The 19431-nt window shown below is 37.1% G+C and overlaps 1 protein-coding gene across 1 annotated transcript in view; it reads right to left on the bottom strand.

The window, feature by feature from the left end:
• COL24A1 (collagen type XXIV alpha 1 chain) overlaps window positions 1-19431 on the bottom strand; it is a 363647-nt gene that overhangs the window by 310497 nt on the left and 33719 nt on the right. The window contains exons 7-8 of the mRNA XM_052638047.1: window positions 9572-9625; window positions 6231-6284 (exon numbers count right to left, since the gene is read on the bottom strand). Coding sequence (XP_052494007.1) covers window positions 6231-6284; window positions 9572-9625 — 108 coding nt within the window. The remainder of the gene's footprint in view (window positions 1-6230; window positions 6285-9571; window positions 9626-19431) is intronic.

Below are 19431 nucleotides of genomic sequence, written 5' to 3'. Positions count from 1 at the left end.
AATCTGTATACAGTCAACAAAAACAAGACCAGGAGCTGACTGTGGCTCAGATCATGAACTCCTTATTACCAAATTCAGACTTAAATTGAAGAAAGTAGGGAAAACCGCTAGACCATTCAGGTATGACCTAAATCAAATCCCTTATGATTATAGTGGGGAGATTGAGACAAATCATAAGAAGAAGACTGTGCAAACCTCTCTAATCTACCTATCTCCTCTCCTTCTTCGAACATACTTCCCTCATGCCCACAATAGACTCCTGCCCACCTCTGTCCCAAACTCCTCACAATACTGACCTACAATGCCGCAGTGGTAAAGAATCCGCCTGCAATGTAGGAGATTCAGGTTCAATCCCGGGGTCAGGAAGATCCCCTGGAGAAGGAAATGGCAACCCACTCCAGTATTCTTGCCTGGAGAATGCTATAGACAGAGGAGCCTGACAGGCTGCAGTCCATGGGATCACAAATAGTCAGACGTGACTTAGTGACTAAACATCAACAACAACCTCCATTCATTAATACTCAATTTTTACTTCAGCCCCCTTCAAGTCTAGCTGTAGTCCTTCTCAACTAGTTCTCATGGAGGAAAAGAGCAGGACAAACTAACTCTTAGAACGCTGCTATATGACTGACAACAGTTGTTTTTTGAAGACAGAATTTTTTTTCTTTAAACTTTCTGGAAACTGAAATACTTAGAGCCAAATGAATTTATCACAAATGTTAGAATGTCAATCACAAGAGGGAAATAACTTTGGGCAAAGGAACATTTCTGAAGTGCCACAAATTACACCACTTGGTAGGCAAGGGCTTGCCTGCGGGGGAGTTCAGTATGTGTCGCCTTGTTCTCAGCTTCCCCTACCATTAGTGGGAAGACATAGCGCAGAGGAGATGCCCAAAGTGGTGACAGCAGAGCCCCTAGGCAGCAGCTTTTATATTAGACTCTCGGTGCTAAGCTACACAAAGTGAAAATGTGACTGCATATTTGTACAGGAATACTGGGCAGATGAGATGATCTATAAGCTATGGAACATAAGAATTCTCCTTACTTCTCTCTCCAGGCATGGATTTTCTTTTTATTGTTGTTCTCATCAAAATGCAGTATTGTTGTACCTCCTTAGTACTGTCTTTGCTTTGAATAATTGTGAAAAGCTGTATAGGTTTTGAGTGATTGATAAATCATAATGCAGTCCACTTGATGTTTTCAGCTCTTTCAGCCTTTCCAACTTGGAAAGGGAGAGATGCAATGGAAAGATCTTTTGTAACTTAACTAATTCCTAAGAATGCACATTGATTTATAATTATTACTACAAACATAGTAGTAGAATTTTTGGACATTCAGAAAAATACTGCCATACATTATTCCTAACAATCTGTTTTAAAATGTGTGCCTCATATTTCACAATTGTTCTGAGTTATACCTTCATGTTAAGATGTGCTTAACTGCTCCCATCTGACTTATCCTCCTGATTCTAGAAAAATGACTTCAATTGAAATCACTGGTAATGTTCTTACAATTTTAAATAGCAGACTTCCACTATTAATGTAGCAACTGATCAGCTATATTAAAATCCAATTTAAAAATTCATCTGGAGTCTAAGCTCAGATTTATGACTCTTGTCTTCCATCCAACCCACCATGCACTCTCGATGTAACTTATCTGCTTTTTGGCACAAGCCTAGACATTTAGCGGGAAGTGAAAACATACTTCAGTTCCTAGGAAAATAAGAGTTATATTAAGGTGGCTAAATTGAGGCAATATAACCAGTCAATCTGGGGAAACACACTGCTTGTTAAACATGGTGTAACACTGGTTTATAAAAGGTCAAGGGGTGAGAGATAAAAGCAGAAAAGGCAGAAACCAACCCCAAAAATCTACAGTAGAGTGAAGAAAAATTGCTGCTGATTTACTTGCTTTGTTATTTCTGTCTCAATATTGTTTCTAGTTTTCAGAACATCTTACGCTAATCTTCTATCTCAAATTTTCATGAGCTGTGTATATTTCTACACACAATTTTCTTGCAGGTACTTCAAAGATTACTTGAAGGATTGAAATATTTTCAGATACTTCTAGAGAAAAGGAATAATTAACTCATTATTATTTGTTACCAAAAAATATATTTGTTCCCTTGGCTTTCAGGAAAAACAAAATTTTACTTTGCTTGAGACAAAAGTAGTGAAACACACATATAACAAATATCAGTATAATGAATAATATTAATGGGGAAATAGTATTTGAAGTTATTAAGAGAACAGTCATGACTTGGATTTGAGTCCTGTCAATTAGTAGTCATATGGCCCTGAATAAATGACTTAATCATTTTATAACTCAATTAACTTATTTATGAATACTGAACATAGTGTCTGTCTCAATGTGTGTTGTTTTTAAGATAAAAAGAAGATTCAGCAGATAAGTCTACACTGCACATAATAAAGGAGCTATTAATATTTACAATAATAATTATAATTCAAAAATAGTTTGATAAAATATGTAATAAACTTCATACTAATCAAAACCCAAGTACTTTATTCATCTTTCATAATAAGCATAGACTGTTAAAAGCACAATGAATTCAGTATTAGTAAGTTTTATCTCTCAATCCTGCTATCATCCTGAGTCACCCTGAACAATTAATTCTCTTAACCTCTCTGCTGCTGCTGCTGCTAAATCACTTCAGTCATGTCTGGCTCTGTGTGACCCCATAGACAGCAGTCCACCAGGCTCCGCCGTCCCTGGGATTCTCCAGGCAAGAACACTGGAGTGGGTTGCCATTTCCTTCTCCTCTCTAGGCTTAGGTTAAATTTACACAGAATGAATAACTTAAGTTCCTGTCTTGACCTTAAGAATTATCGTGGCATTTTAGCAGTAGAACTGAAAGGATGAAGGAATAGGAATTCTGGGTTATAACAAATATGAACTGTTATTCTAGGTTCTCCTAGCATGGATCCTATTTGCAGGAAGTAATTCTGAGAATGACTTAGGTCGTTAAAAAAATGAACTCAAATTAGTAAATCCCATAAAGCAGCTCATAACCTACCTAAATGTTCTACCCAATATTCAGTCTGGTCCTTTCCTACTTCATACAAACCACAAGAACAGTCTACCAAGCTCACTGTGAATGTATTTCTACCACACATTCATATTAAAGTAAGGCATGCACATAGAAAGTGTGATGGAAACTTGTTCCAAGCCTGCTATGTGGAGAATTAGTTTAGGTTTAGATTGAGTACTTATGTCCCTTTCCTGGCATACTTGTTTTTTTAAAAGTCTGTATACAGTTTCCATTATTAGACATACTCTGAAGAGAGGGGATGCATTCTCAGAAAAACTACAAAATCATCTCAAGTATTTCAACACTGTTTAGAACTACTGTCAAAACATAGTGAACTATGGATGCTTCATTTATCACAAAGTAATTTGGTTTCTAAATATTTTCAACTAAACCTTCTCTAGAGAAAATTTAGTAACTGATAACATAGCAAGATACTAAACTTCTACAGTGTCTATTTCTATTAATTAACATTACAAGCTAGATTTTTAAAGTTTGAACAAACTGTATAAGAGAAAAGAAGTCTGTGAAAGATATGTAATCCATGATCCAATTTAACTTCACACTATCTCACTTTACTAGACTTATACAGATCAAAAGTTACATATTCTTAATATTTTAAAATACTGATGAGCCAAGACTCATAATATGTGCATAAGTCTTTGGAAGATAGTATCTTCTGCTTTAAGTAAAACTTCAGAGTTAAAAGTGATAATCTGCTCTAATAGTTAAAATCAGTCTTTTAAAAATTTCTCTATATAGTATTTCTTTATACACTCCTCTACATAGTAACTACTTACCCTTTATCAATAGTTTTTCACTTTCTGGAATGCTAATTTCATGAACCACAGGCATTATTAACCTTGGAAAATAACAATTAGTTTACTTTGTCTCATATACAATGTCATCGTCAGGATGCAATAACTGTATATTTAACAGTAAGTAAAATTAGTACGGTAATTTCCATAAGATTTTCTTTGATGTTATGCATCAGTACAGTTTCCTCAGGGGTCTACTTAGCAGTCAAAGGCATACTAAGTAGCGTTAATCAAACAGACTCACAACTGTATAATAAGATCAATTTTAGTAGAAATGATCATTCTGCAGTTTCATGGAAGCAACCAATAACCTCAAACTACTTGTCAGATTCCAAGAACTATCTAGGATGAAGACTAGTCTAAAAGCCATAAGAATAATGGTTTGGTATGATCATGGAAGGAAAGATACTCTAAGAGATCAAAATGCTTTTAATCAATTTACAATTAGGAGGGTTTAGGAGGGAAGCAAATGGGGTCAGTATGCCTTTCAAATCCAGAAAAACGGCTTATGGTTAAGATATATTAACAGCTTGCTGTTTTTCTGACACTGTATTATCCCATTTCATGTTCCCAACAACTCCCTATGAAGTAGGTAGTATTATCTTCACATTTTACAGATAAGGCCTAGAAAGGTTAAGTAACCTGCCCAAGGTTGATGAAAGCTAGAACATGGAAGAGGGGATCTAAACCAGACCCAGAATACCATCTTCAATCCAAATCTCCCAAGAGGAAAAGGATATGATACGCCAACACAGGATAAGACACCGACACAGTTCATTATTGAACACATTTAGAGAGCTACATGATGATAGGTGTCTAAATACATAAATACATACTAAATGCATTTAGTCATCTACAGATGATACCAATCTAATGCGAGACAGCAAAGAGGAAATAAAGAGCCTCTTGATGAGGGTGAAGGAGAAGAGTTAAAAAGCCAGTTTAAAACTCAGTATTAAAAAACTAAGATCATGGCATTCAGTCCCATCACTTCATGGCAAAATGAGGGGGAAAAGGTGGAAGCAGCAACAGATTTCCTCTTCTTGGGCTCTAAAATCACTGCAGATGGTGGCTGCAGCCATGAAATTAGAAGGTAATTGCTTCTTGGCAGGAACGTTATGACAAACCTAGATAGTGTGTTAAAAAGCAAAGACATCACTTTACCATATAGTCAAGGCTATGGTCTTTCCAGTAGTCATGAATGGGAGAGTTGGACTATAAAAAAAAAAGCTGAGCCCTGAAGAATTGATGCTTTTGAACTGGTGCTGGAGAAGACTCGAGAGTCCCTAGGAAAGCAAGGAGATCAAACCAACCAATATTAAAGGAAATCAACCCTGAACACTCTTTGGAAGGACGGATGCTGAAGCTCTAATACTTTGGCCACCTGCTGCAAACAGCTGACTCACTGGGAAAACCCTGATGCTGGGCGAGACTGAAGGTAGAAGAAGTGGACAATAGAGGATGAGATGGTTGGATGGCATCACCGACTCAATGGACATGAACTCGAGCAAACTCTGGGGGATGCTGAGGGACAGGGAAACCTGACGTGCTGTAGTCCATGGGGTCACAAAAAGCTGGACACAACTTGGCGACTGAACAACAGACATTTACATCAACTCAAATACTGTTCTCCAATATTCTGGGGCCTTTACTACCTTAGATAGAAATTTTGTATCTTCTTTATCCCCTGCAGAAAATCAAGAACTCAGTGTCTGGGAAAAAGACAAGCTGACTATATAGAGGAGAATTTATACTTGTGTTAATTTATGAAACTGCATACCATATTTTATAAAAATAATTATAGCAGCAGTGTTACTATTTCATTTTACTTCAGAAAAAGCCTACTCATATGCACATGACTACTATTTTTTACTACCTACCCCCAGCTCTCACTTCTACTCTACTTAAGCTTCAGGCTTCAGGTTTGTATATACATCATGGCAGAGGTTATTAGTTCCTAATAAAATGAGAAACTCTTTAATAAAAAAATCAAATATCTTACCTATATCCAAGGGTACCTCACTTTGAACATGTAAAAGTCACAAAGTGACTTTAATGTTTCAGAAGTAGATTACTGCCCTAATATAATTGTAAAAACAGAGAAAAGCTTCAATATTCTATCAGTGACTTTCTTCTGCATATGAATTTTGTCCCTTTTGTTATCGGAAGGGTTTTCTTATATTTTGTTAAGACTGTCATTGGTGGGCACCACTTTCCTGGATTAAGACAGCATCCTAATTCCTATTGCTGAGAAAAGGAATTTAAAACATTGACTTTGGGCTTAACTTCAGAATGAGATCTTAGGAGTTGGAGAACTCCCAGATCCACATGGTACCCACACATGTCAAAATAAAACTACATCTTACCTTAACACCTTGCATACCAGGGGGCCCCATTAATCCAGAAAGTCCTGGATCACCCTAAGAACAAAACACAAATGGAGGTTTAATATTATGAAAAAACTGAAAAGTATGATTCCCACGCTGTAGGAGTTCATCTTGGCTGTCAAGATCTTATTTACTGATCCCCTCAATCTGGCTCAAGTTCCACCTGCTTTCTGAGAACTTCCTTGAGGTTCCCAACCCTTATTTCTTTCAGTACTGATTACCTGGACAGTACTTCACCCTGTCCATGGCCCTGCTGCTTTTTCTCTGATGTTCTCTTCTCTAGAAACGCCCTTACTTCCCAAATTTCCACCTTTTCCAAGGCTTGCCATGCTTTAAAAATGTAAAGAAATCTATTTTAAAATCCTACCAGCACTTGATAATACAGCTGCAGAGGGCTCAGGTCTGCCCTTTTTAGGTGACGACTCACAGGTTGGTGGGACTCCCACGTGGAACATCAATGAACAGCTGGGGGATGGGGAGCAGGACTAGGTTCTTTCCCTGGTCCAGGACTAGGACTCTGGAGCAGGGAAAGGGGCACTTCCCCTTCCAGGGCTGCCCTGGTGCCTTCCACTGTAGTAGCCAGAGTTACTGCAGCGAAAATTTTGGGGACGACTGTGCTGGTCCACAGACTTCAACTTAACAAATTAGGGCCTTCTGTCCCCATCCCTTCCCCCAGATTTGATGAGGGCTTGCAGAGCAGGGTAGGAGGAGGAATTACACCAGTGCGGGGCAAGGAGTGTCTGTAGTGGGTAGAGGTGACAATGACACAGCAGATGATGTGTGAATGACAAGGACAAAACATATCAAAAAGGAATGGAGGTAAAATCTTAAACCAGTTAACTTAAGGTACGCTTTTTCTTTACCGCTGTTCCTTTCCCTCTTTCTGCTGTAACAAATTTATTGTGCGTGGAAAAAAAGTATGTTGTTTGAAAGGAAAGGAATACTTAGTTAATAATCCTAAATAAATTCCATAATGACTATTCATGTACTATTCATAGTACATAAATGTTTCACTGCATTAACTACTTTAATGTCATCAAGTTAAATAAACAGAAAAGAATGTTTCTGATTATTAACTATCAAGTGTTTTTCCATTTGTTCTAATATTTTATGTTCTTGTTCAATGTTTTATTAACATGGCGTCCATTCATTATGGTGTGATGGGTTTATACATATATTTTTTATACTTATTACTCTGATAGAAGGAAAAGAGAGCTACGTTAGGAAACAGAAGACTGGAGGCTCATCCCCGACTAGCTCTAGTCAAGGGTAGATCAGTTGATTTCCCTTCAAAATTCCTCCATCTGAAAGCTGAGAATAAGAATGATATCACATTTGTCTTATTGGGAAAGGAAAAGTTGCCACTATTTAAACTAATTTGTTTGCCACTAAGGTCCCACAAGGAATTAAATATGGAAGTGTGCTCTATGAGAGGTGTTACTTACTGGATATTGCATGCTGAAGGACTAGACTCTGCATTGCTTATATTGTTTCATCATTGACTATTTATTATAAAAATAGCTAAATGTTTAAAGATAAAATTCAATTGGGTCCCAGTCCCCCTATACTCACACCAATTTAATGTTCATATTTTATTTGAATTTATGTTGTATATGTATAAATATCCTGCTTCATCAATATAACTGAACCTAATTTTATATAAATATGATTTCTAAGAAAATTTTTAAAATTTTACCAATTTAGAAATATCTTTTATTTTGAAAGTTGGATTTCACTTAAACCTTAATGAAAACATGTTATGAAGTCTTAAATCTTATGACATTTTTCCTATATAGTACCGTTTGTACATGAGTAACTCAAAAATTAAAAAAAAGAAGACTGACATACTCCCTAGTCTCAACTCACAGGCTGAATCATCCTACATTTTGTACAGAAACTGTACATACACTGAACCACCCTATATTTTATACAGAGAGGCCACAAGAATGTTAAAAATAAGCATTTGATAAAATCTGAATACTTAATTTGGGGAGATTGTTTAAAGCACTCACCAAAAGAGAGTGGATGTCTAGTTTCTTAATTTTTAAGAAATCAAATATCTCATATTTACACATTTTTAGACATGGCATCTATATTTCTCAGATTGAAGAATTTTCTTCCTCATAATTAAGGGATGAATGAAGATACCGTTTTTAATAATAAACTTCCAGGACTTCCCCAGTGGTCCAGGGGCTAAGACTCTGTGCTCCCAATGCAGGAGGCCCAGGTTCGATCCCTGGTCGGGGAACTAGATCCCGCATGCTGCAACAAAAGATCCCGTGTGCTCCAAATAAGACTTGGTGCAGCCAAATAAATAAATGAAATATTATTTTAAAAAAATAATAATAAACTTCCATTCCTTTTCTAACTTATTTAGTCAGTGAACTCAGTTCCATTACAGCAATGAAATTCTTACAACTCTAGATTAAACTTGATAATTTGTTAGTATAATGTCCATTAATGTGAGGTAATTTTTCCTAAATTTACAAGAGTTTCTGTAAACCAATTAAAAGATCAGATTACAACCCAAGAACCACAAAAATTATTCAAGGATTTTAAAAGTTTATGAATGTACACCACATAAACAAAACATTCTATAACTGTATCACATTCATCAAGTGCATGACTAAATAAAGCTTCCCAGATATATTCCTAAATACTCAACTTGTATTCATTCTCACAGGAAAACAGTATCTTCCTCCTAAAACAGATTTTTGTTGCTATCGTTACTTTGAAATATTAGTTTCTTTTTACCTAAAGGAATATGTGTGTGTGTTTAAGAGCATTAAAAAATGAAAAGCATACTGTATTGAAGGTTAGAAAATTAAGATATATCATTAATTCTTCCACTCGCTAACTACTTAAATTCTATAAATCCTCTCTCCTAACTGAAAAAAAAAAATGACGACAGCCTCCGTCACTGTTACTGTGAGACTTAAACAAGATAAAGGACATATAACCATTCTAAAGAAGGTGTAAAATGGCATTAAAATTTATAATACCATCCATACTAACAGCCGCATTCTTGAGGTTAGGACCAAAAACATCGTGTTTTAATTTTTTGCCCCATCTGTTCCTAGTTGGCAGGAAGCACAAGAGCATGCCAGAATGGACATTCAGTAAGATTCATTATATGATTTTAACTGATATGTTAGGCTGATGACACCATTTACTTGATTCTTCAAATATTTCTTCATTAAAATCCAATAGTTATTGCACACTTTGAAATCAAGTAAAATCTATATTTTTTAAAAAGTAAAAGTTATTTTTAAATGTTTAAGATATATCAACAAGATTTTATTTCATGGACAAGTAATTACCTTTTCTCCAGAAAGAGCTTGATCTGGGGAAAAACCTGGATCTCCTTTAGGGCCCTAAATAAAATAGTTATAAAACACTTGATGAAACATAAATTACATATATCATACTTCCTCAGTTGTATGTAATGTCATGCACTATATATAGTTTGTATGGTATTGAATACAATTACATATTTTAAATTAAGATGAGTATAGATTACTTATCTTTTTAATGTATATTTCATTTAACCTTAATTTTAAATGTTGAGAAAATTCCTAGAAATTTCCCAGATATAGCTAATTTTTCTAATCGTTGAAACATTTCTTTATGAGAACTACATATTGTGACATCAGTTCAGTTCAGTCACTCATATCTGACTCTTTGTGACCCCATGGACCGCAGCATGCCAGCCCTCCCTGTCCATCACTAACTCCCGGAGCTTGCTCAAACTCATGTCCATCGAGTCAGTGATGCCATCCAACCATCTCATCTTCTGTCATCCCATTCTCTTGCCGTCAATCTTTCCCAGCATCAGGGTCTTTTCAAATGAGTCAGCTTTTTGCATCAGGTTTCAGCATTAGTCCTTCCAATGAATATTCAGGACTGATTTCCTTTAGGATTGATTGGCTCAATCTTCTTGCAGTCCAAGGGACTCTCAAGAGTCTTCTCCAACTCCACAGTTCAAAAGCATCAACTCTTCAGTGCTCAGCTTTCTTTATGGCCTTTGTGACATATTGAGTTATAATTTTTAGCATGGGGAAATGTTATTTTTAGTGGGAAAAAAACTGCTTATACTAATTTTCCAAATTTCAAGACATCATTCCAAGTTTAAATATTTTCCAAAATTTTGCAATGTACCGTGCATTGTGTGCATACTCAGTTGTGTCCTATTCTTTGCAACCCCATGGACTGTGGCCTGCCACACTCCTCTGTCCATAGAATTTTAGAGGCAAGAATACTGGAGCGGGATGCCATTTTTCCCTCCAGGGGATCTTCCCTGTGGCTCCTGCATTGGCAGGTGGATTTTTTACCACTGAATCACCTGAGAAGCCCAAAGTACATGCATTACTTTTACAATAAAAAAAAACCAAAAAAAAAAAAAACCCCTAACTGGCAAAGTTCTTTTTATTGTTATAAAACAGATATTTTTCATACTCTGGAAATCTTTTATATTTCAAGAGAAATATAACTTCGTATTCCAATTGAAATATAACTTCATATTCCAATCTAAAATTTGGGGTACAATAGTAAAATCAACTTTTCTTTATTATTCATCATTGTTTAGTTGCTCAGTCCTATTTGACTATTACATACTAGGAAAAATATTTCCTTTTCTATTTCACTCTTCATAAAATACAGAATTGAGATTATCATTCAAATTTTGACTTCACTACCATTCTCAGCTAACAATAGATAATTTTCCATTCCTAAATTTTATTTCCACCCCATGGGAAACAGGGAAACTGTTATGTCTTCCTTCACATATTCAGGGATAATTTTTTTTTCTTTCACTCCACAGATATTTACTGAACAACTTCCTGAACAAAACAGGTAAATTATCTGTCCTCTTTAGGTTGACACTACACTGTGAGAAAAAAAAAAAAAGAATAAACAAATATCTATAAAAGAAATGTTTAAAATACAGTTTCTTGTATAGATAAGCGTCAGAGAGAAAGCAGGAGCTGGAGAAGGGAACTGTGACCAGCAGGGGCTTTGAGGGCTCCCTTCTTGTGTACAGTGGGCAGAACCATCCTCAAGAAGGGTATCTGACCAGAGAATTGAAAGATGTAAGGGAGGGAGTTGTAAATATATCTGGAGGAAGATCATGAAAAGCATCCCCAGCAGAGGAAAAGAGTATGCGCAAATGGCCTGAGATTTACCTGAAAAACAGCAGGCTGCCCAATGTAACAGGAGCAAAGGGGAGAGAGGGAGGTGTGTATTTCAGAGAGACAAATGGGACTGGAACACAAAAAGAATGAGTAGGCCTTATTTGTGGCTTGGGTTTTACTCAGATCTATCTTCTGATATACCATTGGCTATAGTGTTGAAGAGACATTATGGGAGTTGCAAATTCAAAACACATATTGAAGGCAGAGCTGACAGAATTTTTTTTTCCCAGGATGGGAAGTGAAAGAGACAGATGTCATCTAGTCCATGTACAATGGGAAAATGATTAATGGAAAAGATCCGGGAGAAGAGTAGGACTAGATATCAGCTGTAGTTCTCTCTTGGACATGTTAAAAGCAAGGTGTCTCTTGGATTTCCAAGTGGAGATGCTGTGTGTACTGTTGGATGCTGAGTCTGGAAATCAAGTCACCAGAATATAAATTGTATGTGAAACCATAGTGAAAGAGGAGAGTGAAAAAGCTAGCTTAAAACTCAACATTCAAAAAGTGAAGATCACAGCATCCAGTCCCATCACTTCACGGCAAATAGATGGGGAAAAAATGGGAACAGTGACAAAGTATTTTCTTGGGCTCCAAAATCACGGTAGAGGGTGACTGCAGCCATGAAATTAAAGGACACTTTCTCCTTGGAAGAAAAGCTATGACAAACCTAGACAGCGTATTCAAAAGCAGAGACATTATGTTGCTGACAAAGGTCTGTTTAGCCAAAGCTATGGTTTATTCAGTAGTCATGTACGGATGTGAGAGTTAATCATTAAGAAGGCTGAGCACTGAAGAACTGATGCTTTCAAACTGCAGTGCTAGAGAAGACTATTGAGAGTTCCTCACAGCAAAGAGATCAATCCAGTCAATCTTAAAGTAAATCAACCCTAAATATTCACTAGAAGGACTGATGCCAAAGCTGAAGTTCCAATATCTGGGCCATCTGATGTGAAGAACTGACTCACTAGAAAAGACCCTGATGCTGGGAAAGATTTAAGGTAGGAGAAGGGGGTGACAGGATGAGATGGTTGGATGGCATCATCTACTCAGTTGGACATGAGTTTAAGCACACTCCAGGAGATACTGAAGGATAGGGAAGCCTGGTGCGCTGCAGTCCGTGGGGTCGCAAAGAGTCAGACACGACTGAAAGACTGAACGACAATTGAGACTAGGTGTAAATACAGAGAAAAGCAGAGGAAGGAGGATGGTTCACTAAATATGTTCCAATATTTAAAAACTGTAGGAGGAAAGACAGAAAGGGAGAATGAAGTGACACAGCAGGTCAGTCGGAAAGGTAAACAAACTGACTGTGGGGCCTCCAAGTGTAGAGAAGACATTTTCAGAATGAAGGCATGGCCAACTGTGTCCACAGCTCCTGAAAAACAAGTCTGGGTGAGATGCTGTTGAGAAAGACAGAAGTGGTTGGTGACCTTGACAGGTACCATATCAGTGGAGTGGTCAAGAATATGTGAAAGTCATGGTTGGTAAGACAGGAGCTTTGACTAATAAGACAAGTAGAGAAAAAAGGGGAGTACACATTATTTTGTGAGAAAGATGTGAGTTCGAAGGGAAGCCTTAGGCTTTCAAAATTTTTTAACATGGAAACTAGTATGTCAAGCTATTTTGTTGATGGGAATGATCTAGGAAAGAGGAAAGTTGAGCATAAGTTGGGAGAAATAAGTACTTCTCTTGAGTATGCCTCACAGATCCAGGGTCCAAGCAGAGACATTTCAGTAGGAACAATTAATCTGGTTCAAACAACAATTCTAAAGGTAGAATATATGGGTACAAATGCTAGGTCACTAGCCTTGGTAATGGGAAAAAACATAAGAGCTAATTCTCATCTGACTGCTTCTAATTTCTCATTGAAATAAAATGTGAGGCCTACAGCTCAAAGTTAGAGGCGGGGAGTGGATATGGGAGGAATGCTTTCAAATAGCACTCAAACTAACAAAAGGAAGACAAAAAGTCCTTCATGTTCTCCAATAAGTTCTTTCATTTTACAGATTAGAAACAAGTCTTCATTGGCAGAAGTGTCAAAAAAGCGTAAAATATTTTAATTTAAGCATAAAAAAAAAAAAATGTTTAAGGAAAAAGTTGTTTTCCAGTCTGACCTATTCCCTTTAATAGCTAATCACTACTTCTACCACTAACAAAATTTTAGATCACTGGTTACAAAATTGTAGGACCTCAGAAATGGCTTTAGGGTTTTCTTAGTATTTAAGAACTGAACTCTTCATCTAAAAAAAAGAAGCTTAGAACTCATGAAATTTTAGAGCTTATCTAGCCAATCCCTTCATAGATAAAGCAATAAGGTATAAAAGTACAAAAATATTAATTGAATTAAGACTGTCTACAAAAGTATCAATAAATTGGGTCAATTTTCTTTCTCATTATCACAATATCTGTTAAAGTAAAATTGTATTGATTTTTTTTACACATTTTAATTTTCTATTATAAAGCCTAACTAATTGATTTGAGACAATATTTACAAAAAATTTAAAAAGAACTTTAAATGACAGTCCTTGAGAAATTTGAATAAAACTTTCTATGGCCAATGTTCCTACTTTTAATTCTCACACTAAAAACTCTTATTTTTAGGTCCAATCTGAATTTTCTGAAAGTGAAAGTCACTCAGTTGTGTCTGATTCTTTGTGACCCCATGGACTCTACAGTCCAAGGAATTCTCCAGGCCAGAATACTGGAGTGGGTAGCCTTTCCCTTCTCCAGGGGATCTTCCTAACCCAGGGACTGAACCCAGGTCTCCCTCATTGCAGGCAGATTCTTTACCAGCTGAGCCACCAGGAAAGCCCAAGAATACTGGAGTTGGTGGCCTATCCCTTCTCTAGCTGATCTTCTCAACCCAGGAATCAAATCGGGGTCTCCTGCACTGCAGGTGGATTCTTTACCAACTGGGCTATCAGGTAAGCCCTGAGTTTTCTATTATATACCAACTTCCTTAATATAATTATATTTCAACTTTCTTGACATCATCTTCTAATCGGACATTTCATCTTCCACTTAAAAAAACACTGAAAAGGGGAAGAAAGTAATCAATTAAGCAATAAAAACCAGATGTAAAGACAAAGTGTTTTCTTATTCGTAAGCTTTATACATCTTGGCAACATATTTAAAGAGATATGTCAAAGCTCTTTTACTGACACACAAAGACACTCGAGGATACTGATAAAGTCATAATCTAGAACCAGAAATTTAAGTCAGCATGAAGAAAATGTTTTTAACCTGGCCAGCTGTGCACTGATCCTAGTATAAAATGCATAAGAAAGAAATTATTGAACATGCCAATTTTGTCTGAAATGTCAAGGAAGAAGGATATACTTTTCTGCATTTAAGGGAAACACTCCAAAATTTCTTATTTCCTCTCATTTTGTATTTATTCTACAATTCCTGAAACACTTCTAGCCACACTTGATTGGCTTTTCACAAACTCCTGGGAACTAAAAATAATGTTTATAAATTAAATAATCAAACTAAGATAGGCCCATAAAGATGTTAGAATAGTATTTACTAGTATTAAAAACAACAGTAGTAAATACAATCATTTAAAAATGTTTAAAATTTTTGTAACAAGGTAACCACAAACATTGTAAAAATGTTTACAATTATGGCCATCTTGAAAAGCAGAGAACACTTGAGTGAATTACAGATGAAGCAGAAATACTGAAAATAATTTGGAATGTAAAATTTCAGAGTATGAATAAGCTAAATTGGGAAAGTATCACAAAGAAAACATTAAATGACATGATCCTGAGGAAGCACCACTTGAATATTCTTGGCTTTAATGTTAGCAATAACTACACAAGCTCTATAATCTCAATTTTAAGCCTTATGCTCGGAAATAACACCTTATCTTTATAGCTCACTCTAAGCCCTTATAACTTTAGCAATGATTTGACCCACTGAAACAACTAATATGTGTTCCCACTACATTTTCACTCTCATCCCCTATGTGGCCTCACTTTCCATCTCTAAAAAGCCTAAATTCCAGTCTTATATTCTAATTAATTCCTTGCATACATAAGTAACACCACTGCCTATTTCTTTCTCTGTCATAATTTACCTGGAAAATCTTAAATATAAACTCCACTTACTCTGACCCTACCCAGAGTGGGTAAATGTAAGAGAAAACAATCATGATGACATATCTCACATTAAATTCATGACTTAAACTGATTTTTTCTTGTTTTGTCTTTTGATGTGTTCAGTTCATCAGGCACTCTGTCTATCAGATCTAGTCCCTTAAATCTATTTCTCACTTCCACTGTATGACCATTTAGGTCATATCTGAATGGTCTAGTGGTTTCTTCAATTTAAGTCTGAATTTGGCAATAAAGAGTTCATGATCTGAGCCACAGTCAGCTCCCGGTCTTGTTTTTGCTGACTGTATAGAGCTTCTCCATCTTTGGCTGCAAAGAATATAATCAATCTGATTTTGGTGTTGAACGTCTGGTGATGTCCACGTGTAGATCTGATAGACAGAGTGCCTGATGAACTATGGATGATCATGACATTGTACAGGAAACAGGGATCAAGACCATCCCCATGGAAAAGAAATGCAAAAGAGCAAAATGGCTGTCTGGGGAGGCCTTACAAATAGCTGTAAAAAGAAGAGAAGCGAAAAGCCAAGGAGAAAAGGAAAGATATAAGCATCTGAATGCAGAGTTCCAAACAACAGCAAGGAGAGATAAGAAAGCCTTCCTCAGTGATCAATGAAAAGAAATAGAGGAAAACAACAGAATGGGAAAGACTAGAGATCTCTTCAAGAAAATTAGAGATATCAAGGGAACATTTCATGCAAAGATGGGCTTGATAAAGGACAGAAATGGTCTGGACCTAACAGAAGCAGAAGATATTAAGAAGAGGTGGCAAGAATACACAGAAGAACTGTACAAAAAAGATCTTCACAACCCAGATAATCATGATGTTGTGATCACTCACACTCACCTAGAGCCAGACATCCTGGAATGTGAATTCAAGTGGGCCTTAGAAAGCATCACTATGAACAAAGCTAGTGGAGGTGATGGAATTCCAGTTGAGCTATTTCAAATCCTGAAAGATGATGCTGTGAAAGTGCTGAACTCAATATGCCAGCAAATTTGGAAAACTCAGCAGTGGCCACAGGACTGGAAAAGCTCAGTTTTCATTCCAATCCCAAAGAAAGGCAATACCAAAGAATGCTCAAACTACTGCACAATTGCACTCATCTCACACACTAGTAAAGCAATGCACAAAATTCTCCAAGCCAGGCTTCAGCAATAAGTGAACCGTAAACTTCCAGATGTTCAAGTTGGTTTTAGAAAAGGCAGAGGAACCAGAGATCAAATTGCCAACATCCGATAGATTATGGAAAAAACAAGAGAGTTCCAGAAAAACATCTATTTCTGCTTTATTGACTATGCCAAAGCCTTTGACTGTGTGGATCACAATAAACTGTGGAAATTTCTAAAAGAGCTGGGAATACCAGACCACCTGACCTGCCTCTTGAGAAACCTATATGCAGGTCAGGAAGCAACAGTTAGAACTGGACATGGAACAACAGACTGGTTCCAAATAGGAAAAGGAGTACGTCAAGGCTGTATACTGTCACCCTGCTTATTTAACTTATATGCATCATGGGAAACGCTGGACTGGAAGAAGCACAAGGTGGAATCAAGATTGCCGGGAGAAATATCAATAACCTCAGATATGCAGATGACACCACCCTTATGGCAGAAAGTGACGAGGAACTAAAAAGCCTCTTGATGAAAGTGAAAAAGGAGAGTGAAAAAGTGGGCTTAAAGCTCAACATTCAGAAAATGAAGAACATGGCATCTGGTCCCATCACTTCATGGGAAATAGATAGGGAAATAGTGGAAACAGTGTCAGACTTTATTTTTGGGGGCTCCAAAATCACTGCAGACCGTGATTGCAGCCATGAAATTAAAAGACGCTTACTCCTTGGACGGAAAGTGATGACCAACCGAGATATAGATAGTATATTGAAAAGCAGAGACATTACTTTGCCAACAAAGGTATGTCTAGTCATGCCCAGGTCTCCTGCATTGCAGGCAGACGTTTTAACCTCTGAGCCACCAGGGACTGGCCATATGTCTATCAAGGCTATGGTTTTTCCAGTGGTCACGTATGGATGTGAGAGTTGGACTGTGAAGAAAGCTGAGAGCCAAGGAATTGATGCTTTTGAACTGTGGTGTTGGAGAAGACTCTTGAGAGCCCCTTGGACTGCAAGGAGATCCAACCAGTCCATTCTGAAGGAGATCAGCCCTGGGATTTCTTTGGAAGGAATGATGCTAAAGCCGAAACTCCAGTACTTTGGCCACCTCACGTGAAGAGTTGATGCTGGGAGGGATTGGGGGCAGGAGGAGAAGGGGACGACAGAGGATGAGATGGCTGGATGGCATCACCAACTTGATGGACATGAGTTTGAGTGAACTCCGGGAGTTGGTGATGGACAGGGAGGCATGGCGTGCTGTGATTCATGGGGTCGCAAAGAGTCGGACACAAGTGAGTGACTGAACTGAACTGAACTGTGTTCAGTAGTTGCATAGTCAATTCACTTTCCCATTTTTCATAGATGACTATTTCCTAACTTCTCTCTCTTCACTCTCAGCTGACTACCTTGCTTTTAGCTTTGATAAGCTCTTGTAACCAAATCCACTATATCTCTCCTTAATCTGTTCCAAAATACTCTGCCATCACAACCAAACTCCCCAAGACATCATTGGTGCACTTCCCTACATTATTTTAATTTTTATGTCTAAGATAATTGCTGTTGCCATGTAAACACAATGTAACTTCTCCAATCTTAAGAAACAACTTTCCTTGAGCCCACATCTCCCTTCTCTGCTCCATTATACTGTTTCCTTTTAGAGAAAATTCCTAGAAAGTTGTCTCTGTTAACTAGACGACTTCCTCTCCTGCCATTCCTTCTTAGATCTACTGTACTCAGGCTTTCGTCCCTATCACTATCCTACCTTATTGATCATTCTTTCTCAGTTCCCTCTATTAGTTCCTCTTCATCTTCCTAATTGAATTCTGAAGTAACCCAAGACTCAGTCCTGGGACACTTCTCTTCAATGTCTACATTCATCCCCATGTGATCTCATCAGTTCCATGGCTTTAAATTCCATATATACATTGATGACTCTGAAGTGTATACTTTTAGCTACAATATCTTCCCTGAGCTCCAAATCCATTTACTCTTATTATATATCTCCACTTGGATGTTAGTCATCTCAAACTGAGTATGATCAAAAAGGAACTCTTGGGAATTGACAGTGTCAGGGTTGCACGTCTGCAGTTAATCCTCCTGCAGATTATAACTATGAACTCAAAACAAGATACATAAAACAACTACATGAAAACACAGGAGAACAATTTAAAAAAAACAAGGCTGGAGGGTATTCAATTTTTGAAAGAAGAATCCACACTTGGTATAATACACATTTATACACCCTTTCTCCTAAAGGACATTTCCAAGTCTGCATGGAATAGCTGGAATTGAAGCAGAAAAACAAACTTTTTGGCTAATGGTATCAGAAGACAAGTGTAGGAGTACCAGAATGATTGTAAATTAAGGGATAAAGTCCTAGAAAGAAAGTCAGCTTCCCCAAAAACTTAAATATAGACTTTCTTCAATTCTTGGCTGATCCTGACATGCATTTTCATGAGATAGATTCCAAAAAGCTTTGCAGAAGGCAACAGCTAAAGGGCTAAGAGAATTAACAAATTTCAGCTGCTGATCATTACAGAGGAAAGTTTGGGGTTTGATCCACATCATTTTAGAGGAACATGGTAAATATTTGAACACCTTTCCCCTAAAACTGAGGAAAAGTTATACTTTAGAAGCAAATACTATATTCTTGGACTAATGGACTTGCACTAACACTGCAAGCAAACACTGAAATATGCCCTTTAAGTGCTTCTAAACCCGTAAAAGTTTAAGGTGATGAGCCAGTTATTTCAGTGCCTAC

The sequence above is a fragment of the Budorcas taxicolor genome, chromosome 3 (genome assembly GCF_023091745.1).
Source record: "Budorcas taxicolor isolate Tak-1 chromosome 3, Takin1.1, whole genome shotgun sequence".
Taxonomy (NCBI): Eukaryota; Metazoa; Chordata; class Mammalia; order Artiodactyla; family Bovidae; genus Budorcas; species Budorcas taxicolor.
Note: the sequence above shows the minus strand (reverse complement) of the source record. Positions and strands in the feature narration are given on the sequence as shown.